Genomic DNA, 27,372 nt, shown 5'->3' with positions numbered 1-27,372 from the left:
TGTTTGTGGGTATCCCACAGGAATCTGAATGGCCACCATGAGAACTGGATGCTGAACTAAGATGGGCCTTTGGCCTGATCCCGCAAGCTGTGCTTATGTTCTTACATTAGGGCTGTTGCTGTACTGTTTGCTCTGGTTGAGTGCCTATCCTCTAAACCTATCCTGATGAATCTAAAGCCATGCAAACCCTGTGGATGTGTGGAATGATTCCTCAATTGCCTTTAACTTTTGTGTTAAAAGCAAAACAAAGAGTTGATCAATTTTGTAAGTAACCAGCCATCAGAACTGGACCAGTAGTGACGAGCTTTGAGGTGGAACTGGGCATCTGTGAGATTCTGGTTTTTGCAATTCTGGCCAGTACTGGAGAGAAAAAACCCTCCCGAACTTGTACTTCCTCTACGTGCATCTCTTTGTGACAGACCACACATTGGCGGCTCTAGGCCACTTTATGTTCCATAAGACCTTTGAGCCCCCGTGACCAATAATTGCAAAAAGATTAAGTTTTTCCATACTTCTGCATCCTTGGGAGTTCTTTTCTATTCTGCCTGTTTTAAATGTAATCTCATGCTCTTTGGCTTGTGATTATTTTTGCTATTGATCCACTGTGGGAACGAAGCCCTGGCAGCCCAATTTCCTTTCAATATTCTCCCGTGAACGTGATTAATTTTGGTTGCATGGCTCTCCTGTCTCTGTGCTACTTTCAGGCTGTCATTCCTGTCAATGTGTGTTCACCCCCTCCATCTTTCCTTTCTCTCCCCCTCCCTCCTTGTGCCATCTCGTAATGGGGAGCTTTTATCCACCTGGTGTGCCCTCACTTTGAGTCTAACTGCCTGTGCCAATCACTTTTTTCTTTCTTTCTTTCTTTTGGAAAGGAGACTCCCAGATTGTCTAATTAACAGTGTTTGACCGTTAAACTGAAAAAAGCAAAACAAATTAGAGCTCAACTTAGAAGAAGACAAATGAGCAGAGGGAGGTATAGGGAAGGATGGGGAGAATTTGCACCACGAGTGAAGATATATGATTTTTTTAAAATCCCAAATATGAGTCCAAGGGAAAAAAGATTTATAGGCTTCTCAAGATCTGAGAGAGGGAAGTTAATGACTGGCAAGTGGTCTGCTAGTGCAGATGAGTGAGCGGCTTGGATTTTCTTTTTGTCCTGTGAAAGGAAGCAAGTCCTTGAGACATAAATTTCTACACGGGTCGATCAAACTGAAAGTTGCCAAATATGAGATCGGCTCTTCCCCGGTTGTGTTTAACAATATAAAAGCAAGATAAAAAATTTAAACTGATGCTGGATAGCTCAGCTGGTAAAGTATGAGACTCTTAATCTCAGGGTTATGGGTTTAAGCCCTACTTGGGGGAAAAGATGGTCCTTGTGGTCCCTTCAAATTCTACAATTCTATGATTGGGGCTTTATAAAATAATAGGCATGTGTTTTACACAAGTGTTTCACTGGATGAAATGAGTCCTTTAGTCCTGTGTACTGAACAGGCACATCCTTCAAGGAATGGCCACTGGGATGTCTTAAGAGCATCCCTCCTCTTGTACCAAGCACCCCTTCTCCATCCAATTGCACACAAATAAAAACATGAGAAACGATCACGGTTGAATTCTGTACCACCTTGGGAGAACCAGCCCTGAATGTAAATGAGGCAAAATGCTTTCGGTGATGTGCTTCCATTCCTTCCCATCTCCCAACAAATAGCTTGGCATTAGTCATCATAATAATGATAAGTAAAGTTGCTGTTTAAAATCTGAGATATGTCAAAGTGTTAAACTTGGGGTTTTAAGCTGTCATGCTTGACAGATTAATTACAAGGGTTGGGGATGGCAACTCAGGAAAGAGATGCCATACCCTTTCTTTCTATCTTTCATTTTAGGAAAGCTCCCTTGTAATGCGAGATGCATCGTGCCATAAGGTAACTTTCCTAATCAGAATGTGTGTTAATTTGGAGAGATGAATCCTAAATCCTTTTAAACCTTCTGAGATTTGCTGTAAATAGAATGAGTGTATAATACTTTGTTTACCAAGCTGGCTATCATGCCACATTTGAAGAAGGATTTGTTTACAAGAAGGCTTAATTTCAAAATGAAAAGCACATCCCTCTGGTCATTTGGGGAAGAGGGGAAAAAAGTGTTGCAATTGCAACCCTGCTTTCAAATAGTGTCCATATTGACAGTGGGATGTGGAAGGGAAGCAACACACTCCCTTTATGAACACACAGACTCCCTGTTCCTTCAATCTAGACATTCATAGCATGATTTGATGCTCAATTGGAGCAAATTTGCAAAATCGTTTAGGATCAAATTGTTGACTGTTAGCTTCATGCTAATTTGAAGCAGTTGAGGTTGTGGTTCATAAGCTCTGAGAGAGAGCTGTTCTCCTGCTCTCTTAGAAATGTTTAATGAGTTATTGCCACAATTTGATTTTGTCATTTAAATGTTCAAATGAGTTGAATGAAGATCTCGTGCTCCTGGATCATTGCAACTGTTCACAATCCAGTGTGTGGTATTTGGCACGCTAAAACACTCTGTGCCTAGGCAGTTATCTACCTGCACTTGAAAAAGAGAGAAAGCAGTGTGTATGAAAACTGGCTACCTTGGCAAAGGCTTCCTGGATATTTTCATAGTTAACTTTTCAAAGAATTCTGTGTAGTTCCATAAAAATGTAGCTTTTTGTCTGAAAGTAAATTGATAACACTTGCACACATGTGACTATAGGATCATGGTTACATTTTGTATAAAGCATACATGATTAATTCCTTTCGCCAAGCATGGGAGAAATGTTAAGCATATATGGAGCCTGATATCTTCAAGGTTCCACAAAACGATAGACCTTTTGAGGGTTAACTATTGTTTTATGGGGAAGGACATACAGGGAAGTAACCAAACAAGAACTGAGCATGCTCAGTGAGCATTTCATGGGTGAGGCAGGAAGAATGAAACAGTGTGTCCTGGAAGGGGGATGCCTGTGTGTGTGTGTGTGTGTGTGTGTGTGTGTGTGTGTGGCAACATTTTGTAGCAGGACTCACTTGCTGATTTTCATTTGAAACAAAGATGAAGCAGCTTGCCTTGACGATCCCCTTTTCCCCAAGTTGCTAAGCAACAGATTGAGTCGGCAGTCATCGACAAGCAACTGGGCTAGTGAGAAGGGGGACTGAGAAGGAGGAGGAGGAGGCTTCTGATTGTGCCAGGGACAGGGCATAATTCCAAAGGTGGACGAGAGAAGTCTGGGAGAACTGCTCTGAGAGGGGTGCTGAGGAAGTCTGCATGGGACAGAATCTGAAAGATAAGTGCTAGCAGCCTATGACAGAGAGAGTCGTCAGGAGCACCACAGCTATCTAACCCCGGTGGTGAAGTGCAGTCTGCTGGGTTTCGGATGTTATTGATGTTATTGGCCTTTATTGGCATAAGTTTAAACAATAAAACCATACAAAGTCATGTAAATACATTAATAATCCAAAGACATGCAATATAGAAAAGACTGGATAGCCACCACTGAATAAATCAGGCAATTTTAGCTTTAGCTTTAAAGAGCTCTGCTAGATACCCCGAAACAATCTTCTTTGTTCCGGGCGTATCATCCTTCAACAAATATTGGATTACAGACTCTTTGTAAATCGTTTTCTTTTTTTAAAAATCTGTAAGGGAGTCACTAGGAGATCTTTATGAAGGGTGTTGAGAAGAGGGCAATCCCAAAACAAGTGATGTATTATACCTGGTGTTTTCTTATTACAGGAGCGGACTATGTTCTGGAAGGGTTTTTTGTTTTTTTTAAACCTACTGAACAAAACAGATGAGGGGAATGCATTTAGACGAGCTAGCACAAAAGCTATGTGATGGAGTATGTAAATTATAAAAGTAATTAGGCATTATTCCATGGTGGGGCTGCAATCCTAAGTAAGCAGATGAACATACAAAAGGCTGGGAGGGGTAGAGTTTTTGGATCTCATGGTCTAGCAGTCTCTGCTTGATGAGGGAGAAAATTTGTGACCATTCCTATAGAAGAAGGGAATCTATTGCAATCCCTATATTTCTGAGTTTGAAGGCAACATGAGAACCCCATGTAAAATTATGTGTATTTCTCAATAAAGAGGTTAGTAAACTTTCCAGGTCTGTATTAAAGTGAATTTTTAACAAGTATTTGGAAGTCATAATCCAGCCCCTAGATTCTAAGAGATGCTAGCCTAACTCTGCACATATAGCCAGATAGAATAAACATTTTGGAACTTCTATAGTTTGTCGGAAGAAGGGTGCCTGTACACCCTTAACTTGGTTGTTAAAGTCAGTTATCCATAAGGGAATCCCATAAAGGAGTTGCAAAACAGTTTTTTGTACTATAGGTCCTAACCTAACCACTGCAGGCACATTCTGGTTACCATCCAAAAAAATAGAATCATTTAATTCATTCTGCAGAGCATTTAGCTAAGTTGGTTATCCTGTTATGATGGGTCACCCATTTTAGATTGTAATAAAAGGTGATCCCTAAGTATTTAAAGCTTTTAACTTGTTCGATTTCTTGATCACAATACACCATTTAGATCAGACTTCCTCAAAGTCAGACCTCCAGATGTTTTGAGACTACAATTCCCAGCATCCCTGACCATAGCCAGGGATTGTGGGAGTTGTAGGCCAAAAACATCTGGAGGGCCGAGCTTGAGGAAGCTTGATTTAGATGGATGCCAACTCTTTAAAAATACCAAGATCTTGGATTTTTAGTAATTAATTGCTCGGTGATTTCCTTGGCAGTAATGAAAGAATGCTTTTAGAAACCTTTGGAGCCCAACTCTGGTGCAAGAGAGGAGAGTCTGCATATAAAAGTATGGCCACTGCCTTAGGTCCTAAACTAGGAGGGTGGCCATTCACAACGAGTAGATGTTGTTTCATATCTTTCAAAAATAGATTAAATAGATGTGGGGTGAAGAATACAGCCTTGTTTGGTGCCTGCTGGGAACTTTACTGGTATTAATATAAAGTGGACATAGTTATTACATTTTGGTGACGGTTCTTTGTTATAGCTTCTACTTTCATCAATCCCAATTTGAAACTTATGTGTACCATTGTCGTGTTGGTGTGTGGGTGGGTGTTGCTCGATTTCTCCTCTCCTCAATCTGTTACAAATAGCCCATGTTCCTTTTTTTTATGTACAGGGAGGTTAAGAACTTAATTCGTTCTGGAGGTCCGTTCTTAACCTGAAACTGTTCTTAACCTGAGGTGCCACTTTAGCTAATGGGGCGTCCCGCTGCCGCTGTGCTGCCATGTGGTTTCTGTTCTCATCCTGAAACAAAGTTCTTAACCCAAGGTATTATTTCTGGGTTAGCGGAGTCTGTAACCTGAAGTGTCTGTAACCTGAAGCGCCTGTAACCAGAGGTACCACTGTATATAACTTTCTTCTCCTGTTTTGCAAATTTTGGACGCTTAGGTAATTGCTCTTAAGGAATATAACCTTGGCCACAGGATCCAGGTTGCAAGGAAGTCTGTTGTATTTGTAATGTAACCTGGCCTTCACAAGCCACAATAGCGACTAAATAAGAATATTTAGTCACTTTTCTTGTTGAAGAATATCATTGCCACACTGTCTACACTGGTGGGCCAAAATCTGCTTGCAGTCCAACCTACTTTGTGCCACCTTTTCCAACGGTCTCAGTTGACATGTTGCTGCTTGGGCCCTCTAAAACCTGGGAGTGAAGAACTATCTCCCTCCTAGGCAGAGCTCCAAAGAAACTATCACCCAATCCCACTTAAACTTGCAGCACTATTAACATTTAGTACAACCTGCTGTTAGCAGCTCTGAGTCTGTGGAATGTAGCAGAATATAAATAATATAAAACTTAATTATAATAAAAGCCACATGGGTTTCTGTGCCTTTAAAACTTGCATAGGTGGGGAAATCGGACCAGCTGCAACTTCTCCCATCACTTCAGTTTTTATGGGGAAATCCCATAATCTGGATCAAAGAGAAATAACTCAAAGACCACTCGGGCTTGTAATGAATACAGACAGTGTTTTGTTAAAAGCAAATACAATCGATACTTGTGGATACACAATTTCACAGTTCTTGCCAGAGTTATTGGAGACATGGGAGGAGGGCAATCAAAATTAGCCCTGTTGCCAGGCATCCCTGGGGAAGAGTCTGATTACCCATAGATTGATTCAATACATTAAGGATACAGGATGCAAAGGGGGAGCAGATAGACGCAAAAGCAGCATGGATCAAAACGACATCTTTAGTGTGGCCATAGGCTTATATGGAATACTACTATGTTCTGCAACAAAATGGTGTAGTGTGATTTGTTCCGGTTCAGCGTTACAGCTAATCCATCAATGCTGCCTTCTAGGACACTATTCCATTCACTCTATATTTCTCTCTTGACAGGCTCAGCCCCTCACACCACTACTACTTCTTCTGAGATCCAGCGCCGAGAGCCTTTTGGCGGTTCCCTCATTGCGAGAAGTGAGGTTATAGGGAACCAGACAGAGGACCTTCTCGGTAGTGGCACCCACCCTGTGGAACACCCTCCCTTCAGATGTGAAGGAAATAAGCAGCTATCCTATCTTTAAAAGACATCTGAAGGCAGCCCTGTTTAGGGAAGTTTTTAATATTTAATGCTGTACTGTTTTTAACACTTGATTGGGAACCACCCAGAGTGGCTGGGGAAAGTCAGCCAGATTGGTGGGGTATAAATAATAAATTCTTCTTCTTCTTCTTCTTCTTCTTCTTCTTCTTCTTCTTCTTCTTCTTCTTCTTCTCCTCCTCCTCCTCCTCCTCCTCCTCCTCCTCCTCCTCCTCCTCCTCCTCCTCCCCCTCCTCCTCCTCCTTCATTTTGAACTTCCCCAAAACCAGCTGACCACTCTCTCTTGTGCCATTTTGGCTATGTAAGGAGCAGAATTTGGAACACCGAGTTTGCTTTTGGTAGATACAATGCCATTGTGTAGGCTGCCCTGAGAAAAGATGCAAAATGCAGTAGAATAGTGAGCGAGCTAGATAAAGGCACTGAATTATTGAGAATTATTGAGCCATCTATTTTTGAAAAGGGCTGAAATCCTGTTCAGGCCTTATGCCCAAGCAAGATGTAGCACTCTAGCTAGGAGCCTGAGGCCCTGCCCCCAAAGGCTGCATATGCTTGAACAAGGAACGAGCTGTGTAAGGAGCCTTGGGTGGCACATGGCACCCATTTCATCAACATCTGTGTCTGCTGAGCTCCTAACTTTCCTGCTTCAAAAGTCTGGAGGGGGCTTCTATGTACTTTAATTTCAATGTGAGTAGAATTTGCTGCATGATTGGGAAGCTTCCTTTATCTGGGTTTCTGGTTGCAGGGAGAGTTCTACTCTCATTCAAGCGGAAGTGGGTAGAAAGCATTGGGGACAGTGAGGCTGATTTGCATGGCATACCCAGTCTCACTCCCATTGTGGATATTTCCTGTTCCTGTATGGAGCTCGAGTGACGACAGTTGGTAAATTGGAGGTTGTAACCTGGTAGGGACCCAAAGTCACTTTCCTAATAGAGAGGAAACCTCACAGCCCCGTTTTTAGCTTTGTGCCCCATTTCATTGCCCTGTGTGGTGTAGTGGTTAAGAACAGTGCTCTCATAATCTGGTGAACCAGGTTCGCTTTCCTGCTCCTCCACATGCAGCTGCTGGGTGACCTTGGGCTAGTCATACTTCTCTGAAGTCTCTCAGCCCCACTCACCTCGCAGAGTGTTTGTTGTGGGGAAGGAAGGGAAAGGAGATTGTTAGCCACTTTGAGACTCCTTAGGGTAGTGATAAAGCAGGATATCAAATCCAAACTCTTCTTCTGTACTTCCAAGGCCTAATCCATTCTCTTCCTCCTGTCGCTCCAATCCCGCCTACTTGCAAATGTGGTACTTCCTTTTCCTACAATCTTTTTAATAACTAAATTTAACATAGCCCATTTTTAAGTTTCTATATATTTAACAATTTTTTACCTTGTCATCTGTCACCACTTACAAACAGCAAAGGCCTCATCTGAGCATTTACCCTGTCCTCTGCACAAGAGTCAGACTCATTCTTTAATCACAGAATGAAAGGGAAGTCAAAGAAGCCTTCTTACCATTTTCCATCCAGCCATACTTGCATGCACGGGTGCATAAAATATCAAAACACACTGCTCCACTGCCCCAATTAAATCAGGAGATCCCATTTTGGGGCACTGTGCTCTTGTGTGGGAGCATGGCTGGGAAGATGGCATCCCACTTTTTGGCCTCAATATGTTGGAGAGCATTTCAGAGTTCTCTGGGTAGCTTGCATCCACGAGACTTGGACCTTTCCCAAGCTCTTTTTCGTCTGTCTACCCAGTATGCAATATGCATAATTATTCTTCCCTATCTCTTCATGGGCGAGACCCAAGCCAAGGGACACAGGTGGCGCTGTGGGTTAAACCACAGAGCCTACGACTTGCCGATCAGAAAGTCGGCAGTTTGAATCCCCGCAATGGGGTGAGCTCCCGTTGCTCGGTCCCTGCTCCTGCCAACCTAGCAGTTCGAAAGCACGTCAAAGTGCAAGTAGATAAATAGGTACCGCTCCGGCGGGAAGGTAAATGGTGTTTCTGTGCGCTGCTCTGGTTCGCCAGAAGCGGCTTAGTCATGCTGGCCACATGACCCAGAAGCTGTACACCGGCTCCCTCGGCCAATAAAGCAAGATGAGCGCCGCAACCCCAGAGTCAGTCACGACTGGACCTAATGGTCAGGGGTCCCTTTACCTTTATCTCTTCATGGGCCAGACCCAAGCCAGCAAAAGTTGAGTTCTTAAAAAAAAAATTCCTGTGGAAACAATAGCACTTGAGTTCTCCACTGTATGCTGTGGTTCACTGATTACCATAGGACTTGAGTCTATTACTTTCTCTGGGTTGCACCTGCATGTGTTTTCTCTGCTACTTTACTATCCCCTTTTGTCTTGCCCATCTCTTTGTCCTGCTGTGTGCATGAGTAACTTCCAAATGTCCTCTGTACTACCACTCCCAGCTGTCCAGTCTCTTGGCACTAACAGACTGAAGTTATGCATGTGCAAAAGCATCTGCCTGACCAGAACCCATGCCAACCAAATTACTGAGCTATTTCATGCAGGTATGAATATCCCACTTGAACTGAAATGTCAGACAGGAATGTGAAAACATACTTCACTTTTATTGTCTTTCAGGCATGAATTGCAACAATTAATTTGTACTGTTGATTCCTGAAACATGTCTGATGTCAACAGTGAAGAAAACACCCCCCAAGAATTACATTGGAATGGCCAGTAGAAATTCAAAAGGTGAGAGTTTGGTTTCCCATAATGACACTGGATGCAGAAGTTGAGCACTTTCATTTTTTGGTGTCCACTCTTGTTTCAAGTCTGGTCAGTTGCATGGCTCTCTTACAGATCAGGAGAGATCCTTTTGTTAATGGGACTACTTTTGTATGCTTACGTTTCATAAAACTTAAAAGACATGATATCGCAGTGCAAGTCTTTTCCCTTTACTGTACTCACACCAATTGAATCTTCTCTTATAAGCAATGATGTCTTCACGCCAAAACAAAATTATATATAATCTTTTTTTGTGTGTGTTCACATTTTATTTTGGAAAACAGGTGCTTAAAAATTTTAGATTTTTTTTTAAAAAAACAAAATTCTAAAAAAAAAAGAAAAGAAAAAGGAGAAAGAAAAAAAAAACAAACCACAGTATTTACAAAGATATCATAAATGGCTTTGCCATGCAAAACAAATGACTTTGGTTTTATCCCCCTTTTAACTTTGGTTTAAACATTGACCAAGATTAATTTTTTTGTTCCCCTGCCAAATAAAGCCTTAACCAATGCAGAGAGGACTTTAACAGTTTTTTTCTGTAATATTTTATACAGTATTGAATTTATAGGACATTTCATGTATTTAATCCATGCCAGTACACTACAGGAAGCTTTTATTTAAGACATCAGTCACTACTGCCCAGACATTTAACATTTTACAAATTTACAACAGTGTTTTTCCCCCCTAAGTGGCAAAATACATTTCCTAATTTCCATCTCCATTCTTCTTCTTCTTAAACTCCCCACAATCTACAGAATCTTCCTGTTTTCCTGGCTCGTAAATCTGTAAACAGAAACTTCCATTCCAGTAATATTTTCCTGCCGTTATCAAAAATTATCTAGCACATTCTCCCAGATGCTATTCTTTCGGTAAAAGAGCACTGCTAAATACTGCTGTCTATTTGCCCCGATCTATTCAAATGTTTCTTTTTATGCTAACTTTCTAAAAAAATTCTCAAGCATAAAACAGGTTTATAAAGTTACAATCTTGAATGTAACTAAAGATACATAGATTTCATTTCATTGTTACAATTTCATGTACTTTTTTTGATAAATTATGTACCAGTTAAAAACACTAAAATTATCTCAAGGTGCAATATCTGTAGTGTAGTTAACAAAAACGCACACACACAAAAATATATATTCTATTTTGTGGAAAAATGCAGCTTTGATATGACCACTTAAAAAAACCCAAAAACTTCCAATTTCAACTGATCTTTTTTTCTTTTAAAATAAAAAGATAGATAATATTTAAGGCAGTGGATAACAAAAATATTTCAGAACTAATTCTTAATTTCAGTCATTCACACTATATATCATGGAATTGCAATAACAATTAGTTTTCCAGAATGCTATCAATAAAAAGATTTTCCTGTCTAAAAAAGACGTGTTAGTAGGACATCTGTATACATGACAACATGAATCTTGTTTAATACCTTACTTTCCTTTTGTAAATTATATACATGTCCTTTGTAGTTGAGCAGGTGTTCATTATTTCAAAAACCGGTTAGTTTGCTTTTACTTATTTTTTTTTACAGATTTATTCCCCCCTTTTTCCTTTAGTGGTGATTGAAAAACATAGAGAGAAGTGTCTCATTTTCCCATAAGGCAATCTTATAAATTAGATACTTGCTGTGCAAAGTAAGAGCTTTACTGATAGCAATCAGAATTAGAAATGTACCTCTTTAAAGGGTGCAAAAAACAATGGAAATAAAAACATTACACTATACATCAGATTACCAGCGACTCCCAGAACAAAGCCTTACAGTGTATAAAAATAGCTACGTAAAAAATTTACATAAAGGCAAACCAAAAGAAATCTTCAGTGCAGACATTTACAAAAAAAGAAAAAAAGAAAAAAGATATTCAAACAGAACACAAACTTGTGACCTATTATCACGGCTGCCACCAAAATTAGTTTTGCTGATATTTTTGTAAGCTTTGAGATAACTGTGTAAATTCCTCCGAAAACTTGATAGAATGATCTGTGTAATACTTGAACCATGAATAGCTGTCATGTCTTTGTATATATCTTAAATACAATCCATGTTCATGCTTCAGTTGGTCTATGTTTATTCTCTGAAAACGAGAAATAACAAGGTCAGTCGAGATAAACTTGTATGTTGATGATAATACAGAAATGGGGGGGGGAGGGATATTAGTTTTCCCACATAAAATGCATGCCATAAAAATAAAAAAGGAAGAAATAAATGAAGGCTACCATAGAACACCGTGAAACGCACAACAATGAAGAGTGCATTATAATTTGCCAGCAAGTGTTAAAAATATTTTCCAAAATCATACCGTGGTGCCCCGCAAGACGAATGCTTCGCAAGACGAAAAACCCGCTAGACGAAAGGGTTTTCCGTTTTGGAGGTGCTTCGCAAAACGAATTTCCTATGGGCTTGCTTCGCAAGACGAAAATGTCTTGCGAGTTTTTCCGACTTTTTTTTCCTTTCCCCCCCTTTTTCTAAGCCGCTAAGCCACTTATCTGCTTATCCGCTAAGCCGATAAGTCGCTAAAAGCCGCTAATAGCGCTAATCCGCTAATCCGTCAATGGGCTTGCTTCGCAAGACGAAAAAACCGCTAGACGAAGAGAATCGTGGAACGGATTCTTTTCGTCTTGCGAGGCACCACCGTAAATGGTTTTGAATATCTCGACTGACTTTTGAAAAGGTGCCATGACAGTGCTGAGCAAGCCCTCGATCAGTGTTGGCCCTGTTGCCCGAGGCTCTGTTCCTGAGGCTTTCCTAAACATTGACTGCCTTTTGTTTTTTGCCTTAGCTCTTTGTCTTGTCTTGCATACAATTAAAGCATCCTTCCCCCACCCCACCCCCAATATCGGTAACTGTAGATTGTAAAGTGTGCTAGAAATTGCAGCTCTGTAAGGGGTAGACTACACTTAGCCCAGGATGTACTTTTAATGTACACAGTCTAACTCTTGAGTCTCGGTCCCAGTGTTACTCATTCTGAAATGTTTCCAGATTATTTTTTTGGACCAAAAAAACTATTCATACTTTGCTTCTGGAGAGTGCTAGCACAGGGCTTCTGAAAAGAAAGTCTCTTCACAGTGGTATAGAACTGCCATCAGAACAAACCCAGTCCAACTTACTGCTTTGAAGCAGCACAACCTACCTGTAATCTGTCATGGCTAGATATTCTTTGGAACTTTTGTCCTTTGAGAAAAATATTAAACAAATAGCACCGAGCCCCTGGTGTACAGAGACATATAGTAAAATTGCAGTGATTGGTGGTGGACAGAGTGGCCTGTTTGAACCAGGAGTTCATATCCAGTCAAAACAGGCACACTGGTTGACCTAGAAGACACCCAGGAGTTTATACTTAGCCCTGGAGTTGCTTCTGTTATTTTAGTGAACAGTGTGGTGCTAAAGTGTTTAGAGGTCTTAGGAAGTCCTAGATAGATTCTACTGATAACAGATTCTATTGATAACAATTGATAAGATTCTATTGATAACAGTTTGTCTCTTGGTGAGGTGATAACCGCTGTCTGTTTTCCAAATAACACCACAGAAAGCCTCAAGCAACTGAAAGCGTTTCTGAAGGCATTCCAAATGTTGAGCAGATAAACCTAGGTTCATCTTGATGTGTAAATAGTACAACACTTCAGCAATGCAGAGACTAAAAGCCATTCAAATCATATACAGAGTACAGATAGACGACATTATGAAGTTGTTCACACCTACCTGGAATGGTGGTGACTGACAAGTTCTCTATCTCAAGCTTCCGATTTGTGATTGTTTTCTTCTAACTTTTTGTTTTCCTCTATATTTCCAAGGTCTTTATCTACATGTTTTGAGGCTGACCTAAAATGCAAATAAAAGTAGTGTGACATCTTGTTTTGTTATTACCCTTTGTTGCATCAATGAACAATGTTTCCTGCTTTTCAAGAGAGAGGATTCTTACAGTTCAGCTATCAATACATGAACATTACTATGCTAGCAAATGAAACAGCTTAATGTAGTGAACTGTGCCATAACATCACATATGCTTAGTGTGAATTGAGTTTAAAATTTCTGCCACCCTCATTTATAATCTACACATGGACTGAGCTATGCTTGCTTTAATAATTTGTACTTCTTCATACAAATTCATTAGCAAGATTTTCTTCATGTTTCCTCGAGAAGGTGTTGTTGCTAACATCAAAGTGGTTTTTATCAACATGGCAACCCCTCCTTGTGCATTAAAAACCTTTTTGAAGTTTAAATCATACAGTGGAAAAAATAATAATGAATGAGGACTTGCAAAACACTTTAAAAAAGAATACACACCCTTTTCTAAACTAGCTTTTGCACAAGAAGTAAATTTGTGTGTGGGATTTTGATTCATTACACTGGGTAACAATTTTTTACTTTTCGAATGTTGTCTAGATTTCTACAACTGATTTAGGGTATTTTTGCACTGCTGAATCAGGAAATGGCATCCGTTTCTCTCCATCAGGTCAGGTTTTTGTGCTATGTTGATGAGAAAAAAAAAATCAGATCTTGTGACAAAATCGATTACATTTTTGTGGCATTATCAGCTGATTTTTGTCAACACATATCATACTAAATATGCTTTTAAGAGAAAAAAAATGTTTTTCCAACAACATATATTGATTACCTGATAGAAACATTGATTACTGTAAACTGAATGGTGGGCATGATAAAGGTAAGTACACGTAAATTGCATGTTGCTTCACCGTTTTTCAAACTTCAGGGCTTGAACTTCCGTTTCTTGGAACTCCTGGAATGCTCAGCGGCAGGGAGGTCTCTCTTCAGAGTCCAACAGTAGTCAGCCATCATGACTGCATCCCAGCGACCCTGATACCTGGTCTCCATCTCTTTCATGTCCTGATGGAATCTCTCCCCCTGCTCGTCACTCATTGAACCCAGGTTCTCAGGAAACCGGTCCATATGTGAAAATAGGTAGTGCATCTTGACGCTCATGTTGCAGCCCAGGTTTCTGAAAGCAGTCAGCATGTTGTTGACAAGTTCTGGCCTTATTGTTGCCAAGAAAGTTCTTCACTACCAGAACAAATGCCTTCCAAGCTTCCAGTTCCACTTGGTTCATTGAGTTTCCGAACTCTGGATCTCTGATGAGCTGACGGATCTGAGGACCGTCAAAGATGCCAGCTTTCAAATTCTCCATAGTCAATCCTGGAAAAGCCTGGCACAAGTAAGTGAAGCAGTCATCATCCTTGTCCAGAGCCTTGGTGAACTGCTTGATTAAGCCGAGCTTGATGTGCAGAGGTGGGATGAGTATTCTGTCTCTGTCCACCAAAGGGTCGTTGATGACGTTTCTTTCTTTGCAAGACCAATTCCTCCCGCACAGGCCAGTCCTTCTTCGTGTAATGTTGAGCACGGACCCTACTATCCCACATGCACAGAAAACATGGGTACTTGGTGAAGCCAGACTGTTGTCCCCTCCCAAAAGTTCACCATCTTCAGGTCAACACAAATAAACCAGTTACAGATAGGTAGCCGTGTTGGTCTGCCATAGTCAAAACAAAACAAATTCCTTCCAGTAGCACCTTAAAGACCAACTAAGTCAGTTCTTGGTATGAGCTTTCGTGTGCATGCACACTTCTTCAGATACAGTGTATCTGAAGAAGTGTGCATGCACACGAAAGCTCATACCAAGAACTGACTTAGTTGGTCTTTAAGGTGCTACTGGAAGGAATTTGTTTTGTTTTGACAAATAAACCACTTATGCTGATCATAACCAATTTTCTCCAGCACATACTTCACCGCTTCATAGTTCTCCTTCAGTGTAGGGTATAGAGGCAAACTGGTTGCCATTGTATAGCAGAACACATTTCAGTGATCACTTGATGCTGTCAATGATCAGTCTCCAATCTTTGGGTTCGTACTGTGGCACTCCAAACTTGAGCAGAAGCTGCGCAATATCTGCACAGTACACCAAGTCCTTCTCTTCCGAGAAAAAACGGAGGTACTCTTGATGCCTGTTGCGGAAGAAGCTGATGTGAGCACTGTCAGAGAGGAGGTTTTTTTCCCTTCAATCTGGATGCCAATAGTTCGGCAGAGTCCTTTGACAAGCTGAGGTTGCGAAATAGATCATTCAACTCCTTTTGGGAAAATGGATGTGGAGCATCATCTTCAAGAACCACTTCTTCTTCATGTCCTTCAACACTGGAGGCATCTTCGTCACTAATGTCAGGAAGTTCTCCGAAGATAGGCACTGGAATTTCATCACAATGAGCTGCAGGACGACATGCTGATTGAAGATCAGGATACTTGAGGCTGCTCTGGTTCTTTCTGTTGATCCCAGTCACATCAACGGTGCAGAAGTAGCAGTCAGTGACATGGTTTGTCGGCTCCCTCCAAACCATGGGAATTCCAAAGTTCAGACTCCTCTTGCCATTGGTCCACCCACGTAGAGTCTCAGTGCATGCCTTGCACACCATGTGTGGTGCCCAAGCTTTATCCAGGTCACCAAGTTTAATACCAAAATAACTTTATGCTTTGCCACACCAATTTATGGAAGATTTCGAGGTTTTATGACTTCAAACTGATCCCTTTTCGACATAATCACCCAGAACTATCGGACCTGAATACTTCTTGTCATTAAAATAATCATTTCCAATCAAAACAATTATTCGACATGGCATTTTACCCCCACCAACTTCTTCTAAAATGCTCCACACAAGCATACATGTGAACAAAAACGTAAAAAAACGACATGTGGCCATAGCTCAAAAACTTGACCTGACTGAGCAAAACCAATGTGATTTTTGGATTCAGCGCATCAGATTCGTCCTAAATCATCTGGAAAAACGTAGACAACAAATTTGTTGTTGACCAGTGTTATGCATGATAGCTACTGGGAACAAGAAAAAAAAATACCCTAGGGCCCATTTCATATAACTGGAGTCTCCATGTGGCTTCATATGTATAGAATACCTTGTCTGCTTGTACAGGTCTCCACATGACCGTTTCTACAAGACAAGGTTTGCACTATAATACCGTTTCCCCACGGCCATATTTAAGCAATGATACTAAACACACTTATTAGGAAGCAAACCCCACTGAACACAGCAGAACTTTATTCTGAGTAGGGGTCCCCTCCACTACAATACATAGTTCTAATCTTTTAGCAGCCTATGGCTTCTTATCTCCTTGTCTCCTCCCACCCTGTGGCAGCTCACTTGATTGGGTGTTTGCTTTTCTAAAGAGGAAACCAAATGTTTCCAAAGCGGAACCTTGGTTCTCAAATGCCTTGGTATTTGAACATTTCACCTTCTGAACGCTGAAAACCTGGAAGTAAGTGTTCCAGTTTTCGAACATTTTTTTGAAGCCGAACGTCTGATGTGGCTGTCGGCTATTGTTTCTGGGGTGCCTGCATCAATTGGAAGCCACGTCTTGGTTTTCAAACATTTCGGAAGTCGAACGGACTTCCAGAATGGATTACATTCGAGAACCAAGGTACGGCTGTATCCTTGTGCTGAAGTGACCCAAGCTTTTCCTGCAGGGATCAGTGCAATCCCGTTTGGGCTTGTGAGTGTCTGATAGAGTATACCTGACACTCGCAAGCACACATGCCTGGAAATGCCTTGAATATTCAAGAGAAAAAGGAGGCATGACTCACGCAAACCAGAAGGTGCCCTTTTTATAAAGGTAGATGTATTAATTGAGTGCAGGAACAGGGTAGCTTAAACATAATGCCATACAAAAGTTTTCATTACATGTGAGAGCAGCTTTCAGAGTCTGGTGAAGTGAAAGACCTCCTGTATTAGTGTGATAACATTTTAAAGACTTGGGCTTTAAAATGTAAATGCACAAATCCATATAAGTGATACAAGCAAAATCCCTTGTGTCAAAGGCAGCTTAACACCTGCACACCTCTTATGCAGAAAAAAGAGTTGTGACTGCAGATGCTCAACATGGCCCTGGGTGAGAAGGCTGAAGTGGCTTAACTTTTCAAATGCACAGCATACAGAGAACAGCATATACAGGTATGCTGCAAAGTAGGCTGTAAGTGTTCTGCCTAATGGTTAAACCCACCAACAACCAGAATTTGCAGGATGCATTTTAACATTTCCAAGACTAGGCAGAGTGTGATGTTTTCATTTTCTTTCTCTGTTACCACTTTATTCTACAAAAGGATGGTTTCCTAGGTTCTTTTTGTGCTGATTCTATCTCTGAGTGGTGCTTTCATCATGCAGAGAGGATAAAAACATGCAAAGGCAGGTGGCTTTATCTTCTTCCACCAACATATTTCTGCTGCTTTTTCTTGGCACTGTGATAGTGGTGCTTATTGTGCTTTGCATGTTCCCTGTGGTATTCTCACCACATAGACCAAAAGTGAAGGGATGAAGCTGCTCCCTGTGGAAACAACAGGAACAGAGAATCTATTTATGACAACTGGGGAAGTGAAAGGAATAGGGACTAATTTCAGGAGCGAAAAAACATTGAACTCCCAAGTCCTGTTATGCGTTTGTTCTGCACCATCCATGGTCCCACGTCAAAACTCCTGTCTTAAAGTTAAGGTTTGCCTTAACCACTGCAGCCTCTTTATGCCCAGCAATAAGCTAGGAGCTTAGGATTCAAAATGAGGCAACATTACTGCCTTCTACTAGTTTTTATCATGCTAGATTTTTATATTGGAGTTGGATAGTAATTTTCAAAATGACTCATTAATGCAATGGCAGTCCTTGTAAATGGGCTCCACTTAAGTGACCTGCATAAGGTCCTTAGTGGGAGGGGAGCAACAAATGGGACCTCAGGTATCTGAAAAGCCTGGCAAGCTTTTCTTGAAGGGCCATTTACTCTCAATTGAAAACAACTTGGTGGGGCTAATATTGCATCATACTAAATAAGTGGTATGGCGAAATGCAAAGCCTCAAAATGATGCTCAGGCTGTAAACAGACATCAAAAGAATCAGTATGTCCTCTGCGTTTCAGCATACTGTCTTCTGCGGGAGAATAATAAATTTGTTTGTGGTGGTGATTCATTGAAAGCAATGTTTTGTCTATTCCTAGCACTGGGTAGTAATAAATGAATCTGTGTTGATCATTTATTTGAAGATGGACTCCACTCTGTGCAGCTCCCTGAGTACCCCCAATCTGCTCCTGAAGGTCCCTGAATCCCCCAGAGAAGCTTCTGAGAGTATGCAGGAAAGAGAGAATGGGGAAGCCCTCTTGCGCAAGCAGAAGTCGTTTCTGCTGGTGGACAATCACTGGTGGATGATACTGTTTAGAGACTCTGCCTATTTCCTGTCCTCCATTCCACTTCAGCTCATTTCTTCCTTTTTCTGCTACAAGCCTGGGATTTAATCAGGTGGGAAAGCATGGGAGGATGTCTGTGCTGTGCTTGTAATGGGTTACTATGTGCTTTTCCTTTATACAAGTATTATTTGTTCATATTTTGCTTGTTTCTTATCATACTATAATCTATCTAATTGATAGCTATTACTCTATTGGAGATGTCTGTTTCAGGAAGTTAGCTGATGCCATTGCCTCAACCACCCCCAATAATGGATATGTCATCTCAGAGATTTTGTTTGCTAGCAAGATTTGGATAATGCGCTGAAGTGGGCTTTCAATAAAAATGGCAGAAAATTGGAGTTGGATATATGAAATGCAGGAAATGAAACAGTGGGTACATTTCTGATACGTTCCTTATAAACAAACTTAGGATATAGTTTTCTATTTTGGACATGTGCAGAGAGAAATTGTTCTATGAACCGTTCCTCACAGATTCTGCATAATCTGATAAAAACTCATCACTACTCATTACTTCAAATTAGGAAAAGAGGATGAGCTGTAACAGAATGCAATGGCCAACAACAATGATTTTAAATGAGTAAATGCTGAAAAGGTTGTTTTTAAGTTTCAAGCTGCCCCACTCCCATTTCCATAGCAATGACACCAAGCTTTCTATAAACTATTATTACAGATAATGCTTGTAAAGGACAGAAAGGGACATGGCAACATACTCCATTATGGGTACTCAACAACAACAGAAAAGCAGTAAGTTTGCACCTCCTAATCTCTACAGAAAAGGCACATTTGCGTTAACCTATCTTTATCTGTCAATTATTGCTACAATATCCAGGCTACGGAGATTAGCTGGACAGAAAAATGAGTCATTCTAATAATATACTTAAGCAAACCCCCTAGGATATTAATGAAATGTGTCATGAGGTTTGAGAAGTTAGCCTTTGTAAAAATATAGCACTTGGGATATTTTACTAGATAAAGTACCTAGGACAGAAGTTATCTATCTCTGACTATGTAATTTGGTTACATTAAGGGACATTAAAGGTTAAGGCTCAATATGCCTTTTTTCTAGTTTTCCTTCTGTTGACACACAAAAAAGCAGTATTTCCACAAAAGTTTTCTTGTCATCGACTGGTCTTGTGAGTTGGTTGGGGGGAAGGAATTTATCCAAGTTATAAATGCCCCTCCTGAAACATAACTCTTCCCAATTCACAGGGTTAACATGCTTACTGTGGTGGTGCTTTATTATTATTATTATTATTATTATTATTATTATTATTATTATTCAGGAAGGAAGGAAGGGGGTCTGTGGCACCAGCAGTCACAGCAAAGGAATTTTCCAGTTGCCATTCTGCCCCCTTCCCTCCCTATCTCATGCCTATGGAATGGAAGATGAAACAGCTATTTATTGTAAAATATTTATAGGCTGCTTTTCTGATTCTAGGTGGCTCATGGGATAAAATAATAATAATAAAAGACATGTACAATACAAGATACAAAACAAGATAATTTTGGACAAGTTATACGTAGATATTCAATGTGTCATTCCAGAGGAATTCAGGGAAGTGTGCATGTCTGTGTCATGGGGGAAGAAGAAGAAGAGTTTGGACTTGATATCCCGCCTTTCACTCCCCTTAAGGAGTCTCAAAGCGGCTAACAATCTCCTTTCCCTCCCCCCCCTACAACAAACACTCTGTGAGGTGAGTGGGGCTGAGAGACTTCAGAGAAGTGTGACTAGCCCAAGGTCACCCAGCAGCTGCATATGGAGGAGCGGGGAAGCGAACCTGGTTCACCAGATTACGAGTCCACCACACTTAACCACTATACCATGCTGGCTGGTAGTTGCTGGATGAGAGGCTACAAGCTCTCTTCTGCTGCCACTACACATAAAGCAGGAAGATTAGATCCTATGCATGTAAATGAAGTCAAGCATGCTCCTGGGACATTGCCACTTCCCCTGACCCCGATATTGTCTCCGGCTGAGGGTCCTAAATTCATATTCCCCTGAAAAATCTTTGCAATCCTAGCCCCATATAACACCACTGGCATTGTTATATGCACCAGTGTTAAATCTACCATCAGCCCCAAATAATACCACTAAACTGAAAAATTACACATAAACTGTGATTCTGGTACCTAAACCTCTCCAGTTTGGTGTTTTGGTTGGCATATTCTACAACAGGTTTTTGACACAATAATAGTGCATTAATGAAGGATTTAATTCTGCTTCATCAGTTATTCTGCAATTCTTCTCCAATGATACCACATTATTGCTGTCTGGAGGGGGCGACAAACTATCTCCCCTCTCCAAAAAACAACAACAAAAACCCCGACATTTGTGGTATGAAAAAGATTTCAGCAGGAAATCCCAATGCTTCTGAGGGGGATTCGCTTCTAGGTAAGTATGATTAGCACTGCAGGTGATGTTTTTAGTATGGAAGAAAAGCATGAACATTAAACATGTTTCTTTTTTGAAACACATTGGAATAGTTATATGAACTTGTTGAAAAGTAGCAATGGGGATGCTTTAGACTTCAACTCCCATCACCCAAGAACATTGGCTATGGTGGCTGAGTTGATGGGAGTTGTAGTCCAACAACATCTGCAAGTTTATGTGAAGCTTATGAACTGAAGAAGATCAGAGTGTGGTTAAACTGCCTCACTATTTTATATATCATTCACTCGCTCAGCAGGTCTCTCTCTCTGTATCATTAGCATCATTTGAAATATATTTTACTGAGATAAAGGTAAAGGGACCCCTGACCATTAGGTCCAGTCACGGACGACTCTGGGGTTGCGGCGCTCATCTCGCTTTATTGGCCAAGGGAGCCGGCGTACAGCTTCTGGGTCATGTGGCCAGCATGACTAAGCCGCTTCTGGCAAACCAGAGCAGCACACGGAAATGCCATTTACCTTCCCACTGGAGTGGTACCTATTTATCTACTTGCAGTTTGACGTGCTTTCGAACTGCTAGGTTGGCAGGAGCAGGGACCGAGCAATGGGAGCCCACCCCGTCGCGGGGATTTGAACCGCCGACCTTTTGATCAGCAAGCCCTAGGCTCTGTGGTTTAGATCACAGCGCTACCTGTGTCCCTACTGAGATACTAGCAATTAACTCAGATGCCAGGTGAATGTATCCAAGGCCTTTCTGTGCATTTTGTGATAAAAGTAGCTGCAGTTCAGTTTTCAGCCAGGCATTCCCCACAACCCCCATCATCCCAATATATTCTAAAATTAATTTGAACCAACTCCTGTCCTAATGTAACCTACTTCCAGTCTGTTCCAGCTACGGCCTGGATAAAATGTTGAGTTCAATTTATGTGTACATACACATGTAAAACAAGCATTTCTGAAGGAAGAATGACCTGTATTCTTAGTATTATTACATTTCATTGGGAGAGATGATCTGCAAATGAAGATGCCTAAAGGGACGCTTGTCTAGACAACACCTGACTGCTGCCTACACAGAGAATTTCTTCGTATCTCATTTATATTATAGGTTTGACACTTAACCTTTTAAATAAACATGCAGATAGAAACAGAGATGTAGAAGGGTGGGCCTTCAGCATTTCATTCAGACAGAATTGGTTAATGTATGCCCACCCACCATTTGGTTTAAGAGTGCATATAAGCCCTACATGATGCTAATATGGTCATGTGTAAAATCAACACCCAAGGGGGGACAGGACCATGCTGAATACTTTTGCACCACAGGGTATACACATATACAGTACAAACATCTGGAGGAGGGTTCTGTCCTGTTTACAGCTGTTCACATGAAGGCTTCCATCTGACCTAGAACCCTGCATGATCAGTGTTCTAGGCTGGGTAGAAGGCTTAGTGCATGCAGCTGTTTGTAACACATCAGGGGAGGGGCTGATCAGTGTTGCCCCACTATCCATTTGTGTGTTGATTTTATACACAAATGTAACATCCGAATGGGGCTAATCTCTACTATGAGCACCATAACTACACCCTTAAGGGAACCATATTCAATATTTGTTTTCAGATTAAAATCTGAGCATCCGTCAGGGTCACATATCAAGTTCTTGCTACAGGGGTATGACAAGACAATAGAGATTCTACAAACCACAACACACATAAAGAAGTAACTTTCTTGCCTCGGGAGGGTTTGAATGTTCTGTGCTGCTTCCTTCTGAGACTCTCCGTTGACATCCCTTTGGGGACAGAGATCATGTGAATAATTGTTCAATGGTGGGTTCAAAAACTGTTTGAGAAGGGGAGCCTATATGGACACCAAAATTTGTAACTGATAGAGTGTGCCAGGAAAGATTTCCAAAATGGATAGCATTTCCATCTCTTTGGGCGTTTGCTTGTAATCCTTCATTTTATTAAATAAATATGCCCCTGCTCTTTGCACAGGAAGCAGCAACAATGATTTATACTAAGAGATAGTTATGCTGGAAATAGAATACTGCCTGTAGTGATAATTCAAGTTATTAGGCTTTATTCAAAAGTGACAGGTATAGTAATTATGTATAATTTAACAACAAATAATTTCACTTAGTTCCCAACATAATCTGTCTAAGCTCTGTTAGCTTCATTATCTGCTTTAAGCATCTTGAAAATAAACCAATTGTTCCTTTTCTTATTTAGTCTGAGCAACTGACAACCTTGTTTGGTGTTCTTTTGGACTCTGTTGCAGTCAACTGCGCAAAGAAAAGGCCAATACTGCTGTTTCTTTTGCTACACTGGAAGCCATGGCAGCACTTGGATTGCAGTGAGTGTCGACAGCTTGAACTGTTGCAATTGGCCACAGATCTAGTCCTATAGCTAAAGAGCCCAGCAAAGCAATGGAGACAGAAGGTGGCGGAGCTGACAATTTTCAGACATTTAAGAAAAGGAATCTGGAAGACAGAACCTGAAATGAAAGGAGAATGGGCTATTTGAGAGACAATACCCAGATAATCTCAGCATGTAGAAAGGAAACTGAGGCAAAGACCAACTAATTACTGGCTGTTATAGATGATGGAGGCCCCCAAACCAGGTTCTGGAGCTAAAAGAGTGGATTGTGAGGACAAGGAAGGTCTGAGACACCTGAGTTATAGTGAGAGTGGCTAACATGAGAGCCGCTAGCCTCATAATATGTAGTTAAAACACAAGATGTGACAAATCTACGTTTCTTTGATTCTATGATCATGTTTGACGTTTTGATTTGTTGGAAGCCACCCAGAATGGCTGGGGCAACCCAGTCTGATGAATGGAAAAATAATTATCCCTGCCTTCCACAAACAACAGCCAATGAAGGGCAGTAATAGTCAGAGAAAGGGTAATTTGATAATTTCATACCACACACTTTTTCAACTGCACATTAGTGGGTGTATGTAGTACCGTTAGCATACCTGTAACCCAGAAAGGTGATACGCAGTCATGTAGGTTTGTAATTATAGGGTAGTAATCTTAAAGCTAGTATTAATTGAGAGGAGGAACATTAGGCATAGGGGGATAGTTCTTTAGAATAGGAATATGCACTTTAAACAGGGATAGGGAATCTCTGGTCCTCTAGAAGTTGTTGGGATTTCAGCTCCCATCAGCACCAGCCAGCCTAACCAATGGGAATTGTAGTCCAGCAACATCAGAAGGAAAACAGGTTCCCCCATCCTTGGTTAAAAAGGAGTTCCTACATCTCTATAGCTGCAGCTCTTTGTCAAGTTCCTCTAGGGACATAGAAACCTGCCTCACACTGAGTCAAACCTGTGTCCATTTAGCCTTTTGCCTACACTGACTAGCAGCAGCTCTCCAGGGTTCCAGACAAGAGTCTTTTTCCAGTCCTACCTGGATATACTGGGGATTGAGCCTGGGAACTCCTGCAGGCAAAGTGGTTGCTCTACCACTTAGCTATGGCCCTTCCCCTTGGCTAACAAACTGGCTTATTCCTCTGCTACTTGCAAAACAAGGCACTTGTTATGTTCCAAAGAAGCAGGATGAAATGCAGTGTGGAAACCAGAGAAACGGCCAGATTTGATTTGATTGTACTTTAGAAAGAAAATCCAGGAATGTAATTTAATTTTGGCATGCAAATTAAATAAGCTCCTTGCAGCAGAGATCTAGTCATTCTTCTGCTTGCGTCATTTCCTTCTATCCTGCTCTCCACGTATATTACATAGATTATTTGCTGGATGAATAGTTCAAGCATCTTCAACACAGAGTGCACAGACAGACCTTATGTGAGTAGTGCATGTACTTATGTCGGTTTAGCCCTAAAGCATAAATCAATGCATAAAGAAGAGGCACAGAGCTAGCAGGCATGAACCCAGTCCCCTCCTCCCTGTGATTCTACCTCTATTTGTGCTTGGAAAAGGGCTGGTCTCACTCATGCTCCATCTAATGAAGACAACGGAGGAATTCAGGCAATTGGATGGGACGAAAAAGGGTCCAAATAGGCAAGGGAAGCGCCATACTTTTGACAGTGGCTCTTCAAGGTTTCAGGTGAGGGACATGCCCAGAGCTACCTGGAGATGTTAGGGGTTGCATATGAGCCCCACTCCATGCAAAGCAGAAGCCACAGCATTCACAATAATACTCTCTGCTCTAATAAGATATCACACTTCCCTCCGCTCATCGTTGAGTAACACTCTGCTGATGTGTTGGTATAAGGAGAATGGTGTAGAGATATGGGTTATATAACAGAAGGTGGGGGAAAACAACAACCTTGCAATAGGTAGGTTAACGTGAGGAGGAGCTTTGAATCAAACTGTGGTTTTGCAGCAGCTAGATTCAAAAGCATGGCAGTGGTGAAAGCGGCAGGAGATTCTGGCCAAACCAAGACTCCATATTGGGTGCAGTCCACCCATTACAGAACCTATGGTAAACAACTGTGGAAAGTAGCCTTCAGAAAGGTAGTTCCTGTGGGAAGACTCCAAACTTCTAATGCCCCTCCAAACCATATTCCTGGAAAGGTAAAAGGTAAAGGACCCCTGGATGGTTAAATCCAGTCAAAGGCAACTATGGGGTGTGGCGCTCATCTCGCTTTCAGGCCAAGGGAGCTGGCGTTTGTTCACAGATAGCTTTCCGGGTCATGCGGCAAGCATGATTAAATCACTACTGGCGCACAGAGGACCGTGACGAGTGCCAGAGTGCATGGAAACCTTCCTGCCTCAGCAGTAGCTATTTATCTACTTGCACTGCTTTCTAACTACTAGGTTAGCAGAAGCTTGGACAGAGCAACAGGAGCTTACCTTGTTGCATGGATTCGAACTGCTGACCTATCAATCGGCAAGCCCAAGAGGCTCAGTGGTTTAGACCACAGTGGGAGTACCCAAATGCAAGGCGGGTCATCGTTGAATTTAAATTACTAGACCCCATTTCAACAACATGTAAGAGAAATTCAGGTAGGTAGCCATGTTGGTCTGACACAGTTGAAATAAATAAAAAAATTGTCCAGTAGCACCTTAGAGACCAACTAAGTTTGTTCTGGGTATAAGCACACGAAAGCTTATACCCAGAACAAACTTAGTTGGTCTTTAAGCTGCTACTGGACAATTTTTAAACTTTTTTTATTTATGTAAGAGAGAGTCCATGTGTGCTTTTCTCACTGATGACAAACCCGTTTTTCTCTGAAAAACAAACAAACCCAAGCTTAACTAAAAGATCACCCTAGTTAGGATGTTTTAAGTAATTGTTCACTTGCAGTAAATGAGAGCCTTTCATATTATCAAAACTGAACTTGTAGAAGAGGACTTAGTTTTCAAATAAGTAAATAGTTGAAACATATTCTACTGACATCGCTCTGAGAGCTTATCTTGATGCATTATATACAAAGCTCCTAACAACAGAAGTTCTCATACACTGAAAATACAACTTCCATGATATTAATTATACCACATTATATTACCTGATACTGTATTGTTTTTAATATAGCACTTACCTATGGAGAAAGTATCTGAACAAGCAACTATCTCCTACCCCACACCTGCTCATTCCTTCTTAGAATTACATGAGAGGCAAGCCTAACTTGCTGTAAGGTTCATGCCTCTAGTAAGCTCATGTGCACTAAGGCTCAACTAAGGCTAGATTAAGCAACGAAATGACAATCCATTTACATTCTGATTGATTAAAGCTAATGTGAATTTCCATGGAGAACTATTATTCTTATGAGATGTAATGCATGCCATTGTGTGATGAAAACATCAAATGCTCAGACTATCATGGAATAACTGTAATCTTTACATGACCAATGAGGTTATCTAAATCCATCTTAACAGTCATTTAAAAACATTCTGCTTTCTATCCTCAGTCATCATGTAATGTTTCAGACTATCAAGGGATGTCTGTATCCGTGTATATAATGTAGTGGACTAAGCTCCCATTCTCATTTTTGCATATTTCATAACTAGCATGCTTGCCCTACATCCATATCAAGGAGTGAAAATATCTAAAGCTGTACTTATAAAAGTGAAAGTTTTGTTTCATATTTATTGGTATGTATAAAAGCTAGTTTTCAGCATCCCCCCTTCCTCCAGCATAACAAATAAACAGAACAATGGGAAAAGCTATGCAGATGAAAAATTGGGATTTATGTAAACAGTAGGAGTTGGCTTGGTTTCAAGAGCACCTGTTGAATTCTATGTTTGGGACATAGGGGAGTGGGGACACAACCTGTCCGCCACCTTAGGTCAAGGGTGGCCTGCTAAATGTTGTTGAACTGTAACTCCCAGAAGCTCCAGCCAGTGTGGAGAATTGTCAGAGATGATGTCTGCTGTAGTCCAACATCATGGCGTGCAAACAATGTTCCCTGTCATTGCCTTGGACACTGGGCTCATGAGAGGCAGGCAGATGGTTTACGCTCTACCCCAGTCTCCAAGTGTACCT

General features: G+C 41.1%; 1 protein-coding gene across 5 annotated transcripts in view; it reads right to left on the bottom strand.

Annotated features, from left to right (window-relative positions):
* Nucleotides 1–9,121: 9,121 nt before the first annotated feature.
* ALCAM (activated leukocyte cell adhesion molecule) overlaps nucleotides 9,122–27,372 on the bottom strand; it is a 125,160-nt gene continuing 106,909 nt past the window's right edge. For 3 of the 5 annotated variants that reach the window (XR_014156072.1, XM_081859722.1, XM_081859723.1), the window contains 2 exons: nucleotides 13,006–13,125; nucleotides 9,122–11,380 (listed from right to left, as the gene is read on the bottom strand). Coding sequence is in view for 4 of the 5 variants with exons in the window: in XM_081859722.1 (XP_081715848.1) it covers nucleotides 13,038–13,125 (88 nt within the window). In the remaining variant the exon portion in view is untranslated. Of the gene's footprint in view, nucleotides 11,381–13,005; nucleotides 13,126–22,661; nucleotides 22,719–27,372 lie in introns of all 5 variants that reach the window. The other 2 variants (XM_081859720.1, XM_081859721.1) reach the window with 1 other exon arrangement.

Source organism: Podarcis erhardii (genome assembly GCF_964252035.2).
Source record: "Podarcis erhardii genome assembly, chromosome: 4".
NCBI classification, from domain to species: Eukaryota; Metazoa; Chordata; class Lepidosauria; order Squamata; family Lacertidae; genus Podarcis; species Podarcis erhardii.
Note: the sequence above shows the minus strand (reverse complement) of the source record. Positions and strands in the feature narration are given on the sequence as shown.